The sequence below is a fragment of the Echinops telfairi genome, unplaced genomic scaffold, assembly GCF_000313985.2.
Source record: "Echinops telfairi isolate 266 unplaced genomic scaffold, ASM31398v2 ScPeMD7_7468;HRSCAF=8506_0, whole genome shotgun sequence".
In the NCBI taxonomy this organism is placed as follows: domain Eukaryota; kingdom Metazoa; phylum Chordata; class Mammalia; order Afrosoricida; family Tenrecidae; genus Echinops; species Echinops telfairi.
Genome location: NW_022111369.1, coordinates 14,952,936 through 14,971,459, shown reverse-complemented (window position 1 = coordinate 14,971,459; position 18,524 = coordinate 14,952,936). Strand labels below are relative to the sequence as shown.

General features: G+C 36.7%; 1 protein-coding gene across 1 annotated transcript in view; it reads left to right on the top strand.

Annotated features, from left to right (window-relative positions):
* BANK1 (B cell scaffold protein with ankyrin repeats 1) overlaps positions 1 to 18,524 on the top strand; it is a 323,683-nt gene that overhangs the window by 274,305 nt on the left and 30,854 nt on the right. Inside the window, exon 10 of the mRNA XM_045284327.1 lies at positions 14,502 to 14,570. Within this exon, the coding sequence (XP_045140262.1) occupies positions 14,502 to 14,570 (69 nt within the window). The remainder of the gene's footprint in view (positions 1 to 14,501; positions 14,571 to 18,524) is intronic.

Genomic DNA, 18,524 nt, shown 5'->3' with positions numbered 1-18,524 from the left:
TTTAAAGAGAGAAAATGCACATCATTTAACAAAATATTTAGTTACATTCTAAAGATGTCCATTGTCTTCTTTACTCCGATGTTAAGGATTTTTCTCAGAGGCATCAACAGCAACTTTCACATCATGCCTTTCCCCTTTGGCTTTATCTGCCTGTCCTTCTAGTGACGGTATACTTCTCATTGTTAATTTCCAAGGACTTTTCCTTGCTCTCTATTCGTTCATCTATACAGCATTCTTTTCGCATTTAGGTGGGGGAGGGTTGTAGTGATGTCACTTAATATCAATTAACTTTGGCCTTTTGTAATATTTATTATACTTTTTAAATATTTTTTGAATATTACTTTTATTTCCTGATATTTATTTATCTTCTGATCTCGTATTGTCTTATCTTTGTTCTTGCTTACTTGCTTGTTTTGGATTCTGTTTTTAATGCTTGATACTTCCATCAAATATCCAGAAATAACTATTATTTCACATTCAAGAATAAAACAAAAAATCCTGAGTGGAAACTATTTGTTAATTTGAAGGGTAAAGGACAGATATGTGCTTTCTCACTGAATTTCCTCCTATTCTTGGGAGAATCAAATTGACAGTGCACAACACTGCATCCTCCAATACTTTCAATTCTTTCTAGAGTAGAATCCAAATAATTCTAGTCCACACCTAGGCTGTCAGTCTTCTGAGACTTGTATGAGGAAAGGAGACTGGGCTATATCCATATTTTGAATGTACAGCTGATCATGTGCTCCCTGTTTTCAATGCATTGTGAAAGTCCTGACGTATGATGTGTATCCTGCGCCATGTCCTGAGGTATTCATGTTCAGTTTCTCCAAAGAATAAAAATCCTGTCATGATTGATTGCCTTTCTGTGCAAGATTAGAAGAAAAATTGTGGGCTGTAACTGCTTTTCACTTTTAACTAATCCTCGGGGTAATTAAGTGAAGTTGAATTATATACCCTCTCATTCATTTATTAATTGCACAAAGGTTTATAGAGTACAAAATGATAGTCCTTTTTTGCATATTAATTAAATAAATTCCCTATATGACAATGGTGTAATTTGTCACGTGTATACATATTGCACACTTAGACATGTTAAGGAATATTAGAAATATCCAATTTCTGAAAAACGATAAAGGTTATTTATATCACCTGGTGGCTGGATGGCACCTAACAACAGTAGCAGCAACAACAACCCATCCCAAGCCTGACACCCTAAACATTTACAAGATGTCTTTCTAATTCAATAGCAAAATGTAATTTTCATACCATGTCTATAGTATATAGAAAGGGCACTGTTGTTATTATAATTATTTGACCTTAAGTATGTAGAAACGGGTATGCTTATTAGACCCAGATTCGAAATCAGTAAAAAGAGTTAAGCTATCATGAAGTTGCCAACTCCCTTCCGTTGTTTGTCTGTTCTCTTTCGCTGGGATTTGCTTGCCTGCCGCTTCTTTTTAAGCCATTGATTACTGATAATTCTGTTCCCACAGTGGAATAAGGATTGCCTCATCAGCTAATTCTTTCTTGATGCTCTTTGCATTTCAGAGGGTAAAAGACTTTCATCATAGCTTTCCTTTTCATTTACTTTTTTCCAGGCAGCTCTATTAAGTAGATTTGCCACAGCTTCCCAGCAAGTCACTCTTTCAATTAGAAGAACATTAATTTCCCTCAGTTCTTGCCAGAGAACAGAAGTAGCAGCTGAGTACTCAAAGAGGCTGTGGAATAGGGAACAGAGGAAGAATGCAAAATTCCAACTTGTTTCAGAAACTCAGGAAAAACTGCAAAGAAACTAAATAAAGAACTAAATTGGGAAGGTATACTCACTGCCATCAAGTTGATACTGATTCATAGTGAACCCCTGTGGGTTTCTAAGAATGTAACTGTTTACAGGAGTAGAAAGCTCAGTCTTAATCCCACAGATCTTTTGGTAGTTTCAAACTGCCAACCATGAGGATCACAGGCCAACTTGAAACTACTGCCTCACCAGGGCTCCTTAGGAAGGTATAGGAAAAACATAATGACTTTGCAAAAAAACATATGATCAAATTCAGCCTATATTCCTAAGCAAGTAACAAGATATTTGAGATTCAATTTCCTCATTGTAAATCAGGAATGAAAGTAATATCTAGCTCAAGGATTGTTTTAATTTTTAAATGAGATAAAATGAGCACATACCCAGCCCAGGAATTGATAAGTGGTATACACTCAATCAATTATAATTACAAACAATTCTACTTTATCTTTGCTCTGCTTCTGGGCTGAGAATGAGTTTGATAAACTACTAACTTTAAGTCACACTAAAAGTACCTGTGTTAACAAAATTGATACAAAGATGTCTATGAGTATCATTGGCTATCTGTCAAGTGCTGCACAAGAAGGTGAGGCTTATTCAGGACATCCAAAAAACAAACCAGCAGTTGTATCTACAGATCCCAGTGAGGACAACGCAGCACACCTGGACACTGAAATGCACAGCGATTTGTCACAGGGATGAGACAATCACCAGCTGGAATTGTCCTAAAGGGTTAGCTATAACAAGTGAGGCCGGGGGATGGCGGTGGGGGAGGGGGAGGGTGGCATTAGTACAAACTGAAGTCTTCTTTATCACTTACAAAGGTGTAGCCCTGGTGGTGTAGTGGTTAAAACTTGGGTTGAAACCTAAGAGGTCAGCAGTTTAAGACCACCAGCCACTCTTAGGGAGAAAGGGAAAAAAGTAAAGAAAAACTCTTTGCTCCCATAAAGACTTACAGTCCCAGAAACTCAGGAGCAGTTTTGCCCTCTTCTACCTTCACCGTGGGCCCACTTAGACGTATAGCAAGGAGTTAGTGCATTAACATGGAAAGGAGGAGAGATTTTATCCTAAAAGTCTCTGTAAGATGGACAAGTAATGGCAAGATAAGAATGGCCATGACAGAAATAGGTGAAGGGGAAACTAAGAGGGATTACTGGATGGCAGGTCAGAACTCTATATAGACCATTAACTGGTCTTCTGATGGCTTCCTGCAGTCCAAGGTAAGAAAGATAACACAGCTGGAGTGGGGGCGAGGGGAAGAACTTGTCCTTGTAAGGGATAGGATGGCCTAGATAATAATATTATTAGAAATAATTATTATTATTTTAGCAACTTCCATAATAAATTCTTAGTCATGAAATAATCCCATGATATAAATGAATTGTCTCATTGGAAAGATAATAAAACTGGTACTCATTAAGTTCCAATGTCTTTCTTAAGATCATAAAACTAGGAAGAAGAAGATTTGAAACTTGAATATCTATTAATCTGGCTACTACCTGTGCCTATACTGAATTGACTGCTACTTTCTTTCATTTATATTATATTGTTTCATTTATCTTATATATCATATATATTATATTATATCCTGATTATTTTATTAATATGCATTTCTTCTAAGTCAAAAGTTAAAAGAAGAACCCATTTCAACATTTTTTCACCCATAATTGTGTCTCTAGTAAAAATCTCAATGCTAAATTCATAGTAAAAAACTTAAATATTTTATAAGTAATTGAGTAAAATAAAAATAATGAATGAATGAGAGGATTGACAAGAATCTTATTAATGCAGGCAGGATAGGTGACTTCATTTTGCTTATAAAACGGTCAAAGCAATGATCAATCTAATATTTCCTATACTGCTCCTATTTTAAACCATGCTGTCTGAAGCAAGGAGCCCAGAAGGCACAGTGATTAAAGCACTTATTTGCTAACTGAAAATATTGGTGATGTGAACCCAGCAGCCACTATGTGGAGCAAAGATAAAGCAGTTTGCTTCCATAAAGATTACAGCCTTGGCAACTCTAGAACAGTTTTACTCTCTTCCTTTTTTTTAAGTTGGAATAAACTTAAGGACAACATGCTATCTTTGAAGAATAACTAATTTGAAGAGCAGAACCCACACAATCAAGATCAAAGCTCTAATATGTGCTCATAGAAAACTCAGAGCCCACTGCTGTCTAATTGATTCCTTCTCATAGCCACCGGAAAGGACAGAAGAGAACCGCTCCCCAGGATTGCCAAGGCTGTACATCTTTACAGAAGCCCAGCTGCCCATGTTCCCCCACTGATTTGAGTGATCAGCCCTTCAGCTAGCAGTCCAATGCTTAGCTTCCTATACCACCAGGGTTCCTTCTATCCATACACTGAGAACATAGCCACGTCTTGATACAGAACAGCATTTTAGAGAGAAGAGCTATTTCCTCAGCACTAAATTAGATAATTAATGCATGAAGAAACCCACGTTGGTTAATTTTATCAAAATACATGATTCTCATTTTTCATCCCATTCTTGATGCTCTCACCCAGCCTTTGGTTAATAGCCACCAAACATCGCTTTTCATAAATGAAAAGTTTTGGGTGCTTTCTGATTTTAAAACTTTCTCTGCCCTTTTCACTCTGTAATATCAGAAAGGATCAGGTTCATTAAGCTTCAAGAAGCTACAGAAATTAACATAGATTTATAGGTCTCTTTAGAGGCAGAATTCTTGACTTAAGATAAATCAAGACAAGAAAATGAGTACTTGGTATGGTGTTGAGAGGATGGTTGTAAAATTATATTCATAAATCACACAAAGAGATGAATGCTTATTGGGGGAACTTTTTCAACAATTTGTTGAAACAATTTGTTCAATGGACAATTTCTCATTTCCCCCTCACACAATTAATAGAGCAAAAATCGTTTCTCAGAGTTCATGTGTCTGATTTGGGGTAGCATATAATTTCCCTTTCAATTTTCAATTGCCCCTAAGTTGCCCTTGGCCTTTGGCAGTACAATAAAGTTATGTATGACATTTTTAGAGCTACTCAACTACTGGGACCCCAAAATGTCAAGTACAACTCAGTGGCTCTCTGAAATTTCCCACTTGCATTTCACTTGTACTTGAAATTGATTGAAATATTAAAAAATAGGAAAATGTGTCCTTATCATCATAAATATGATATGTAGAGATATGGTCAGATGGATACAAGTAGGCCTTACATCAAGTGCCTTGAGTCATCATACTCTCTGGCTGCATGACTTACAAACCATTTCACTTCAAAGCCTCATGTTTACATCGCAGGTGCTCTGAGAATAGATAGACAGACATATTCATCATTCTGTAAGGCCAAGGGTACTGTCTTCCTCTAAGATTTCTTGCCCCACACCTTTCTGTGATAGGTAACTTGTGGGGCTCTCCAAAAAGACTGTTGTGCTGACGTGAGCTCCCACTGTCCGTTAAAAGGGATCATGCTGTCTGTACAACCCAGGCGTTTTAACTTGCTCTTTATGTTCTCAAAGCAAAACACCATTATGTCCTGGCTCCCTTACAAAGGAAGTGAATGTGAACTGCGAAGGACATTGTGGACTATCTGTGAGACTTTTGGCTTAACAAGAAGAACTTCTCTAGACCCACCACCTGGGGATTCAATTCCTTTATATTAGTGAAGTCGGAAGGAGACAGTAATCCACTCTGGTATGAATTGATATTAAAGCATTTTCATTACACAGAAAAATGAATGCATATCTCTTTGTGCACTTAGATTTTCTAGGCTGGCTCTTAAATCTATCTCTAGTAAGAAATTGAATTGATTGAGAAGGATGCTTCTCTAAGAGAGGTGCTTTACTGTCATGACACATTTGGAGATGATTTGCATTTGGGTTGTCAAGAAGAAGGGAGTTCTTTAGGCTATGGAAGGAGCTCTGGTGGCGTGGTCATTGTGCCTTGTGCTGCTAACCTCAAGGCCAACAACCTCTCTGAGAAAGAAAGAGGGGGACTTTCCACCCTGTGAAGGGTTACAGTCTCAGAAACTCAGAGAGGCAGTTCTACCTATGGGATCACTATGGTTCAACATATGGGATCACTATGTCCTATGAGATCACGATGGGATCACTATGGTTCAACATCATAGTGGGACCACTATGGGTTCACTCTGGTTCAACATCAACTTCATGGCAGAGAGTTTTGGATTGGCTAATGGTAACTAGTGAGTCGAGGTCAACTATGCTGCAAAGCATTGTAAAATGCTTGTTCTGGACAGCACCTTACTACAATGAGTTATCAGGTCCAAAATGTTAACAATGTCACTATTCAGAATGTACAGCCTAAATTATTTCCTTTTAAGCTAGAGTAAACATTTGGAACTTTAGAGATGAACTTATAAGTGTACCAAACATCTGTCTATACATATTCTCTTTTCTCCCTTTAGACCAATGGTTCTCAACCTTCCTAATGCCACGACCCTTTAATACAGTTCCTCATGTTGTGGTGATCACCAACCATAAAATGATTTTCATTGCTACTTCATAACAGTAATTTTGCTGCTGTTAGGAATCAGGAGACCCCTGTGAAAGAGTCCTTTGACCCCCCAAAGGGGTCTTGACCCACAGGTTGAGAACCGCTGCTTTAGACTTTTAAATTCATCTTTTTACCTGAATTTGTTAGTAGAGTACAGCTACTCTGTAAGACAAAGATGAGGCTCTGTGCTCCCTTAAAGATTTACAGCCTCCCAAATCCAGAGGGGCAGTTCTCCTTTGCCCTGTAGGGTCATTGAGTCAGCGTTGCCTCGATGGCAGGGGTGAGAAGAAATAGTCATTTCTAAATAAAATAGATAAATACACAAATGAAGACAGTGCTCTAGTAACATTAAACTTCTTATAAATATAAAGATATCATTTACAGTACGTTTCTTGATATTTTTAGTGTGACTACATTTAACAGACTTAAAATCCCAGGTGTAAGTTAGCAAATATAATGTGTTCTCACGAAACAAAAGCATCTATTAATTTAGAACATCCACCACATCTGCAGTTGTGTATTCCTCAACTTTCCATCTCTGCCAACATCAAGAGCAAACTAAACACAGTAGAGACATCTGTGTGTTGTCAGTCTGCTTGTAACCCCCTCCCTAAAAATAGTATCTCAACTCCAGTCTACATGTTTCTGCCAAAAAATAAACGGTTTCATGATGAAAAGGCCTTTATATGTGTGATTGATATGGCTGCCGATTTGAAATAGTGTCTGTTCAAATAGAGTAACTTCTATTCAATAAATTTACTCAAATTAATAAACTGTAACTATTGCTAGAAGAATGAAGTAGTGGTTTAAGCCCAAGAGAAACTCAATCTGTCTTGGTCAAGTTGTAAAGAAGAGAACTGTTTCCTCTGAACATCAGCTTGCTCAGCCAGTGTATATATTCGCAGGATTCCAACACTGTCTTCCCAGTTTTCTGGCTAGACAAGGAGGTACACACACTGATACTTTTAACTTCATTCTGCGTTTTTGTGAGTAGCACGCAGCACAAATCAGGGGAAGGAGATGGAAAGAGCAAGGGTATAGGAACTGAATGATAATGCTGCTCTTACTACTTGCTTCACATTTCTATTTTCTCTCATCATTCACAAATGAATATGATAGAGTATAAGATAGTATGGAGATTGTGTCCTACTTTTGCCTTATCAGAGACTAACACAGCAGTTGGCCAGAGCATTAGCAATCTAATGAAAGGTTACTGGATGAATAAAGACATACTACTGCTGTCCACTGAAAATCCAGATCAAAATACAAATCTGTATATTATTCTAATGAGTACCCACAAAAAAAAGAGGAAAAGTTCCGCCCAGCAGAGTTTCCTAGCACACATTTTTCCCTATTAGGTGAGCATCAAGCAACTTGCTCTGAGTTAGTGCACCCAGTGGCATCTCCTGGAAAGGTTCTCTCTGGTCACAGTGAATTTTTTCGTAAAAGCAATTTTATCAAACCTCGTTTTTTGGGATGGCAGATTTAAGAGAACACCATGCGGCTGTGAAACTGTGTTTCCTGGTAGCGAAAATTGCCACAGAAACTGTTGTGATGTTGAACACAACTTACAAAGACAACCCTATGGAAAAAAAGTCAAATGTATGAGTAGTTTTCTCAATTCAAAAAAAGGTGGAGTGTCGCTTGATGAAAAGACCTCCTTCTGGATGCCTGTCAACTTCCTGAACAGACAAAAATGTTGACTCATAGTGCATTTATAGTTCACTCCACCAGGTCAGACTGTTGACCAAGGCTTCTATTTAGTGGTTCTGAAAAGATTGCTTAACAGTGTGTGATAAAAAAGGCTTGATTTGTAGCAGACAGGGGATTGGTTTTGCCACCACGACAATGCTCCAGCTCAGGCAGTCATTTCAGTGAGTGAGTTTTTGGTAAAAAGCATGCCTCTCTTAACCCATGCACTTTACTTACCTGACCTCACTCAGGGCAACTTCTTTTTCTTTCTGTGAATGAAGGGGGACAGCAATTTGAAGACAGAAAAAGTGAAGAAAACAATTGGGGAGCTGTCAGCCATCCAAACATGAGTTTTTAAAATGTTTCTAAGAATGGGAATCTCAGATTTGACAAATGTATTAAGTGTAATAGAGGGTATTTTGAAGGTGATAAGGCTATTTTGTAAAATAAATTTAAAAGCATACAACTTTCCTCTAGTTCTTAAATGCTTCCTCCCTCCCACTATCATGATCCCAGTTCTACCTTACAAATCTGGCTAGACAAGAGGATGTACACTAGTACAGATAGGAACTGGAAACACAGGGAATCCAGGACAGATGATCCCTTCAGGACCAGTGCTGAGAGTAGCGATACTGGGAGGGTGGAGGGAAGGTGGGATAGAAAGGGGTAACCGATTACAAGAATCTACATATAAACTCCTCCCTGGGGGATGGACAATAGAAAAGTGGATGAAGGGGGATGTCAGACACTGTGGGATATGACAAAATATTAATAATTTATAAATTACCAAAGATTCAGGAGAGAGGGGGAGGGTGGAGGGAGGGGGGAAAATGAAGAGCTGCTATCAAGGGCTCATGTAGAAAGCAAATGTTTTCAGAATGATGATGACAACAAATGTACAAATGTGCTTGACACATGGATGGATGTATGGATTGTGATAAGAGTTGTAGGAGCCCACAATAAAATGATTTTTTTTAAATACATAGCTTTGAAAAAAATATGGTTTTTTGTGTACCCTTTTCTATTTCATATGAAATCTCAAGTTTTCAAAATGGTTTAATCCATGGTGTTTAAGATATAGCTCTAATCAACATTTCATTGTGCACTTTTTGTGTGCATGAGATATTAAGGGGTCTTGTAGTTCTAATTCAGATTTTTATGAATGCTCTCTATCATTGCCTATGTTTCATCACTTTGCCCCCTTATAAAAAATTTTAAAATAACCTTTATCAAATTTCCCAAGCAGTGTGGTTAGGAAAGAATCCCTTTGCTTGAAAAGGCCACAAGTGAAATGGATGTGAACAGCGTTCTTCCTGAAGCAGCCTGGGAGGAAAATTGTGCAAATGAATTCGCTGCGCCTCACTTTCTCCTCCTCCTCTGCTCTCCCCCTAGTTCTGCTTTGCTTGATTTTTTAAATACTTAATACTATGCTAATTTCTTTGATTCTATGTCATTTCCATTCTAGAGAAAATTTAAAGAGGTCATTTCACCTGTATTTAATATAAATGGGGGGTGGTATTTAAGACATTTGATTTATTTAATATTATTTTGTACATCAATTTTGGTGGGTTTTCCTATCCCTTTTTTGAAGACCTTTTCTATTTAAAGGCACTGACAACTACTAATAATTTTTTCATCATTCGATCTTATCAAATTCTAATTTTAGGAAAGAAGAGAAAAATTAATTCTTCCCGAAGGCGCAGTTATCAAAGTTGACATTGTCATATTATTAATTATCATAATTCTCTAGATAACTTTTAGAAGGTGTTGGTTTCATAAAAATGTATAAATAATATCCTCCAAGATTTGTACCCATAAAGACTAGAGCAGTGTTTGTCAACCTTCCTAATGCCTCAACCCTTTAATACAGTGCCTTATGTTGTGGAGACCCCAGTCATAAAATTATTTTTGTTGCTACTTCATAACTGTACATTTGCTACTGTTATTAGTTGGACAACCCCTGTGAAAGAGTTGTTTGAACCCCAAAGGGGTCGCGACCCACAGGTTGAGAACCGCTGGTCTAGATTGTCTCAATATATTATGAAAACAAAAATAATACTGTCCTGCAATGCAATCTGCTTTTCCCCCTTAGTTTAACCTGCAAACCGAAAATAGTCCCATCCTAAAAACATAGCATTTTATTTGAATACACATTCACTTCAAAGTTTAATGAAATTCAATCCAACTGGGCCTGAACTGATTTGGGATGTAAGAATTGATAGCTATCTTAGAATTTGATAGCTGAAGGAGACCTTAGATTACTCAAGCTGAGTCCTAACTTTGTGGATAAGCAAACAGAGACTCTGAAGAAAACCATGTCATACACGTTCTTAAAGAGAGAAAGAGCTATGCCTTCATTCTGCTAGCATTCTGGTCTAGTTTTTTCCATGAAATTAAATCTATTTAAAACCACCTGTCATTTAATTCACCACAAATCTTAAACAGTATAAAAATTTGCCTTGTATATAAATCACACCAACTCATAACCCAAGGCTCAGTTCTCACGATACAAGCATGAGTTTTATATGTACCACTCTTTACCTTTTTATATACATTGAATTGATAAACATGATAAATATAAAGAATTGGAAACTCTTCCAAATAAAGTTTTAACTGGTGGAAACAATTTGAAATTTTCCTGGCAAAATTAACTATTAGAAAAAGAAAGATTAACGAGTTGCTGTTATAGCTAGCTGTTAGTTTCTGAAGTGTGTTTCCATGATAGACTATACATGGGTTAGCATTGATGAGTTGGTTCTTTCTTCAAGAAATAATTTCAAATCGGTCTTGTCCCAGGATTATCTTACGTTAAAAATCACCTCAACTTTGATCATGATGAGAAAATAGGTATTTGTCAATAAGCTAATCATTAATTGGGTATTTTTATGAAGTCTGGCTTGTCTGAAAGTGGAGTGAGGTTCCATTCAGTCACTTCCAGCTCACAAAGACCCTATGCACACAGCAGCAGTACAGGCTGCCTGGACGGGCACCACCCTCACAGGGCTTCTTACCTTCAGCCCATGGGTGCAGCCGCTGTACCAATCCATCTGCTTGAGGGCTTTTCTCTGTTTTGATGCCCCTCTACTTTACCAAGCATGGCTCCCCTGACAGAATGTCTAAAGTATGTGACACAACGTCTAGCCATCTATTCCTCTAGCAGTGGCTCTCAACCGCTGAGTCACAACCCCTTTGGGGGTCAAACGACCCTTTCACAGGGGTCGCCAGATTCATACGTAGAAAAAATACAGCTATAAAGTAGCAATGAAAATAATTTTATGGTTGGGGGGTCACCACGACATGAGGAACTGTATGAATGGAACACGGCATTAGGAAGGTTGAGAACCACTGCCGTCAGGAGTATTCTGATTGTACATTTTCTAAGACATGTTTGTCCTTTTGCCCTCTTGATTGCTGCTTCCATGAGCATTGATTATGGATCCGAGCAAGACAAAATCCTTGGCAATTTCAACCTTTTCTCAATTTATCATGATGTTACCTGTTGGTCCAGTTGTGAGGATCTGGGTCTTCTTGACATTGAGTTTCATTCAGCAATCCATCCTGCAGGCTGCAGTCCTTGGTCTTCCTCAGCAAGTGCTTCAAGTCCTCCTCACTTTCAGGAAGCAAGGTTGTGTCTTCTGCACATCACAGATAATAAATAAGCCATCCTCCAATACTGACGCCACATTCTTCTGCATATAATATAGAAGTGGCAAGGGGAAATAGTTGTAATGGGTGCAGCTGGAGACAAAATAGGTAGAATTCCAAAAGGAGGTAGGATGGAACTTTGGCCTATATGCATGGTTTTCTGCACATTCTGCTTCTTAAAAATACTATATAGGATTAGGGTTGGGGGGGGTGGAACAGAGAAAAATACTATAGTAAACACCTTCATCATCATCCCACTCAGAGCATCCTACTCTCCCATCCAACACTCTATTTCTATGCCAGGCCATTTTAATGTATAGCCAGTGCTGTAGAAAATAGTCTGACTCATCACCACACACCTGTGTTACAAGTAGACTGGAGCCCCAGCGAAAGCTTAATGACTATATGACTTATAATTTCTTTCTCAATCTAAGAACTAAAAGTATTTATTTAACATTTCCTCTATTTCACACATGCACAGGACATTTGATGTCATCAGAGAGTTGGTTTTTTTAAGTATTTAAGTAAAAATAAGGTGTAAAGTGATTTATAGCAAATTAATTACAAAGATTTTGGGGGGAAAGTTTTATTTATGAATGCTCTGTAGCTTCAAAACATTAGAATTCTTTAAAAGCATATCTTTAAAAATTGTCTGAATAAATTTTTGGATTCAGGCTATTTTCCATATTAATGCTGCCAGACTATGATGGTTTAGTCTAAGTCATTCTCAGCTTTTATCTTAATTGAATTAGGTTAAATGCATGAACAGTCCACATGTTACTAAAATTTAAATACTATTTCATTTTTTAAAGACTTTTAGGACTATGCAATGGAGGTAAAAATCAAGCACCACTTGTAAAAGTTTTTCCAATATCCCAAAATATATCACCACACCATATATTTTATTTTGGGACAAATGTAAGCCACAAACTCAGAACTTTCCAGTAAAATACATTTGGAATGCTTCCCAAACATTCACTTAAGCAGAAACCGTCATCTCAACTACAGATGTTCTTCCACGTGTTTACTTTCTCTTAAGATATCACCCGTGTAAAACTCACATGTGTCTCCTGTCAAAAACAGATGAAAGCCTCTGAGAATGGTAACCGCTTAATAAGTCATCACTGATGTGACAGGAGTCGAGACACTTTTCTTCTTATTCAAAAGTTGCATTCTGAATTACTCACAGATACCTTGAAAGAACTGTTCCATGGGGTTTCCACATTTATACTCTTGAGCGAAGTAGACAGCCGTATTTCCCTCCCATGGAGTGCCTGGGAAATTGCAACTGCTGACCTTTGGGTTAGCAGCTAAGTGATTTAACCGTTACACCCACCTATGAGTTGAATTGGGCTTGATGACAATGGGTTTTTGTTTTGTTTTGTCTTTTATAAATCCTGATATTATATTGGTTTCCAAAAATAACCAAACTCACTGTCATTAAGTAGATTCCAACCCATAACCTTATAGGACAGTGTAGAACTGGTCCTGTGGGTTTTCCAGACTGAAAGTCTTCACAGGAGTAGACAGCCTCATCTTTTCCTGTGAAGTTACTGGTGGTTTGGAATAATGACCTGTGGTTCGCAGCCCAACGTGTAACCACTACACCAAGAAGGTACCATTTGGATGACTTTGAGCACTCAGATTGGGAACAGAATCTGGTTATTCCAGACCCCTGTGGTGTAGGCTTACATTGATTTAAAGAACCTTAAATCTCAGTGACCCAAAGTAACAAGATTTTTCTCCAAATTTGGGTGCTCACCATCATCCAGATCGTCCAGAAAATCCTGAATGAGTTGGTAAGAGGGACAAGAGACATCCCACATTGGAAATGCTCTGGCACTTGCTTTCATCCTCTACCTCTGTTTCCTCCTTCCTTCATACAGAGGGAGTGCTCGTGGAAAGGAAGAGGTGGCAATGCTAAGAAGAACAGAGCACTAGAGCAAAGTTCAGGGCTTGAGTGTCTAAATTACATCTCTAATATTGAGAACTCTGGGATCATTGCAAAATTGTTTAGCCCTTTCCATTTTTAGTTATCCCTATCATCTATAAACACATGAGGTCGGACTAAATCTCTCATGCCACTTTCAGTTCCCACATCCCAGTGTTCATATTCAAAAAAATAACGTAACTCTTGGATTTTCATTTCCAAAGTAAAGTTAGAAAGTTTTTTTTTAACAAATTTCAGAAGCTATATGTATGGAACTTCGTGGATACTTGATAAATATTAAACAATCAATTTTATATTTCATCTGCATCATGGGGTGAGTAATGCTGACTCTTCACAATGCTTCGTGTGACAAATAATGAGAACAAATAACTTTGCAGATAGGGAAGTAATTTGTATAAGCTACTTTAATAAGTTGGAAACATAGCTAGATGATGCAAAGATGAAGTGCAGTTTAGATTATTATATCTGTGAAATACAACAAGCTTTTTATCTATTTAATAAGAAACAGTCATTTTTCTTGCTTCTCACCAAAAGTCTAACATGAATACTTTCTGTGCAAGTGGAATTTTTCATGTGATTTAAACATTTATCACTCTTAACAAAATGCAGTTTTTATCTTTACTGGATACCAAGATTAAATCATATCTTTATTTAAGTAATTTAATGAAGTGTTCAATCAGAATTATACTTCTCCATGTTAATAAAATGCTTTTTGAAATGACTGATAAGCAGCACAAATGAGAAAATTATAAATGTAATAATCTTCCTACTCAAAAATAATACCACTCAAGGACTGTTATTAAGCTAAATCATGTATTGCACTATAGTCTCCCTGAAGATTTCCACCATATTTTTTATGGATGTTTACCTTCATTAAATAATTGGTTCTGTTTTGTTTTGTTTTGTTTTGTTAACAGTGTTCCAACAAAAAACAGCCCGAAGACAGTCCGATAGTGACAAGCCCCATGGACCTCCTAGGAAACAAGGTATTAACCTAATTTCAATTTAGTTAATCTTCTCTAAACATTTCAAGAAATTTTATGAATATTGAATCGGTTATCCTGGGAGAGACGTAAATAGGTGTGCTTGATTAGTTCTAGTTTCCAGTGTGACTCATCCAAATATAATTCTTCACGAGATTGGTTCTTGCATAGTACTTTATTAACAAAGACAGGAAACAGCCCTGTCAGAATGATGATGGTGGTATGGCTGGAGGTGTAGGAAGAGCACGTAAGCCCAGTTCTTGAACATGCCTCAGAAACTACAGTTTCATTGACATTTACATGAAAGTTTTGGAACTTCAGTTGGGTAGTGGAGCACATCTTTATCCTGCCTGGTTTCTCAAAGAGGGGGTTGCCATAGGATTTCCTATCTTCTGTATTGAATTGAATCAGACTGTACATTTCACACATCTCTCTTTCTTTCATGACTTTAGGCAACATTTTTGAAAAACTATTTGCCATGCAAAGAAAAACTGAAAACTATAGACAGGAAGATATGACACACAAGAATAACTTCTTGATCTTCAAGGAATCGGCAGTGTCCAAACTTTAGGGTTTTTTCTGATATTAATAACTTATATAAACTGGTTTTTTGGTTTGTTTTGTTTTCAATGTAAAAAGTGGCAACATTTATGGATAATATTAGCTGACTATGAGGATCAATAAACATATTTTAAAAATCCTGTAACCTACGTTTGAAAGACCTTGAATCCAAAATTATATTACCTTTAAATTGTCTTAAGTGAATTGTTGATACACTATGTAAAACCAGAAACTAGTTCAAAGCAGCTAGCTAATACTATTAGTTAACTTTTATGCCATGATTAGTTATTGATCATGCCAACATCTACCACCCACTGAACTTTTAAGTGCAGAACTACAAAGGAGCTACTCTTAAGCCACCAAGGATCATTTTACAGACAAAGGTGTATACTAAAATAAAATTAATATATCATATTAATTTTAATTAAGTGACATGTTATTAAATGACATCATATTAAGTGACATGTCTTAGAGCACCCATGTTGTATTTAGATCCCTCTTTCAATTAGGTGGCTAAGCATTAGGCTTCTAACTAAAAGGTCAGTAGTTCAAAATCACCAGCTGGACTGGTGGATACTCCTGTCAAGGATTAATCTTCTCAGAAACCCACAGGTACAGTTCTACCTTATCCTATAAGATCGCCATGAGTTCAAGTAGACTAGATTGCAGTGCACTGAGCTTCAGTTAAGTTGTTGTTGCTATCAGGTGCCAGCGAGACAGTTCGAAGTCATCGCTACCTTACGTAAGCCAGAAGGAAACACTGCTTGGTCCTGCGCCATCCTCACAATTGTTGAGTCAGGAAAAAATTAGGATCAGAATTGTTACAAAGAAATCTGAGCAAAATAGCTAAGATAATTCCGACTGGACTCCTGTACATAGCTCACGGAATTTTGGACTGTACATAGGAGATGGAAAATGATTTGAACTCTTCGAAAGGAAATTTCTCAGACTTTTTTTCTTAAAAAAGTCTCAAATATGATTTTCAATTAAATTATCCTAGAATTAAGAGAAAATGTAAAGAGGACCAACAGAGGTGGGCAAAAGTGAGAAGCATCACATGTGATGAAGAGATCTTAGGGATACTTGATTATCTAATGTTTTCCTGGCTGTTTTATGGAGAGTAGGATAATGAAAAGCTCTAGGACGCATTAAACCTAGGAGATGCTGAATATTTTTGTTGCAAATATAGAAAATGTATCCAACTCAACCTAGTGAAAACAGGAGAGAACAGTGAGAAAAACTAAGGACTAACTACAAAATATTTTCTTGAATTAATATGTCTCCATATTTTGTCTTCGAATTTGTTTAATCAAAACCAACTATCATTAGATTTTTAAGATTTTAGGGACTAAGAAAATAAAATTTTAAATCAAATTTTACAAGGAATTATTTTCTTAGTCTACTTAAATTTACCTGTTAATGAAGTTATTGATTAATGACTTTTGAACAATTTTCTTATATCCCTTTAACTCTGAGCATAAGTAACTCAGCAGAGTAAAAGAGAACATTGTTGTATTTTCCAGAATTAATGGAATATTAAACTTTCTTAAGGGTTTTAAAAATATCTATTCCTGATGCTTATAATTGGAAGGAAAGCAGAATTTAAGATGAGAAAATAAAGAGATTTTAAAACAAAAGAACTTAGAAATATAAGGCTTACTTCAGTTACCATTTTTTTTAGATAACTTCAGTAAACTTTTTCAGATATTTATGACCATCCAATTCATGGGACGTCCTTGCAGCAGTCCTGTTGAGCAGAGTAGAACTACTCCCGCGGGTTTCTCAGGCTGTAAATCTTTACAGAAGCAGAGAGCTTTATCACCCTCTAGCTGAGAGGCTGTGGGTTTCAAACTTCAACTTTTTGGTTAGCAACGTAATGTTATCACTCACTGTACCATCAGGTCTCCTGCTGGGGCACAGTAGGGTTATTCAGTAACTATTTTCAAACATTCTGGAATTTTCCAGTATAGTAGATTAAGAAATTTATGCTTCTCCATTGCTGATCTTTTTACTTGGTAGAGAAGAATAACAACAAAGAAGAATAATTTATAAAATGGTTTTTGGGTGAAGAATTTATAAAATTTTGACCCAAAAACCATTTTATAAATTATTCTTCTTTGTTGTTATTCTTCTCTACCAAGTAAAAAGACTAGCAATGGAGAAGTATAAACTTCTTAATCTAGTATTTTATAAAGGGTTTAGATACTTTCCATGGATGATTAAAGAAATTACTTAATTCTTCCACTATATAATGGAAGGAAAGGAATAATAAAAGGCAACTCTTTTTCTACTAAAAGTGTAAATATTTCAAATGCCGTAGGTTCAAAACTTCCAAGAGATTGCCAGGAAGTTACAATATTGCTACGTCAAGGAATTTTCCTGAGCAACATAAAAAAGCTAATTGGCACATCTTCATAGAAACTCAATTGATTGCTTCAATTAAATTTTCACATCTTAAGAAAAATAATGAAAATGAACGTGCTGAGGACTTTGGATCACACACAAAGTTTTCCATCAAAATATAATTATAAAATATATATTTCCAAGTTATTTTAGAAATGAGAAAGTGCCAGAGAGCAATGCCACATGTAGAATGTGCTCCTGTCTCCACTGCCACCATCATGCCTCTTGCCCAAACAGAGCCTCACAGTCAAGGGTCTCTCTTCAACTTTGAAACCAGAGAACATAATTTTATCACTGTGTAGGAAGTGATCAAGTTTTTTATTCTGAGTCATGTTAACCTCACTTACAAATAACTGATTTGTAACTTTACATTTCAATCTCTTAAAACTAAAATAAGAAAATATTACTTCTCAATTAATAGAATGCTTCTATTTTGGACTCTTGATAAATAAAGCTTCTAGAAACCTCAAATTAGTAATTAGAAGATCACTAGGTGAACGTAGATAAAATCAAAATATAGTGGACAGATATAAGGTCAAACATAAGGACAAACACCAAGGTCAAAAAAATCTCACGAACTTGTCCTCCATCACAAAATTTTATAATAAACTGTTCATGCTTTTCACACCTGATAAATCATTTTCTTTTTCTAGACAGGATCCTTTTCGATCCTCACTAGTATCATGATCATTTACGAACATAATCTTATCCAGATATAATACATGACAACGAATTCAGTTTAAGCATTTGTAGCTTGATCATTGGTCAGGAATTTGATTAGAATAGTTCATCCACAAGTCTTCTCAGACACACAGAAAAGTAATGGATCTCACCGAGGAGGCGGGGCTGCTGCCACTCTTAGAGGGAAAGCCATCCGGGTGAGTGCTGAGGAATAGGTTGAAGAAGGAATACATCCACCATAATCAAACTGCTGTATCAGGGACTCCAACTCCAGATGACGAGAAGGACTCTCTGTAGAACATGTAAAATTTG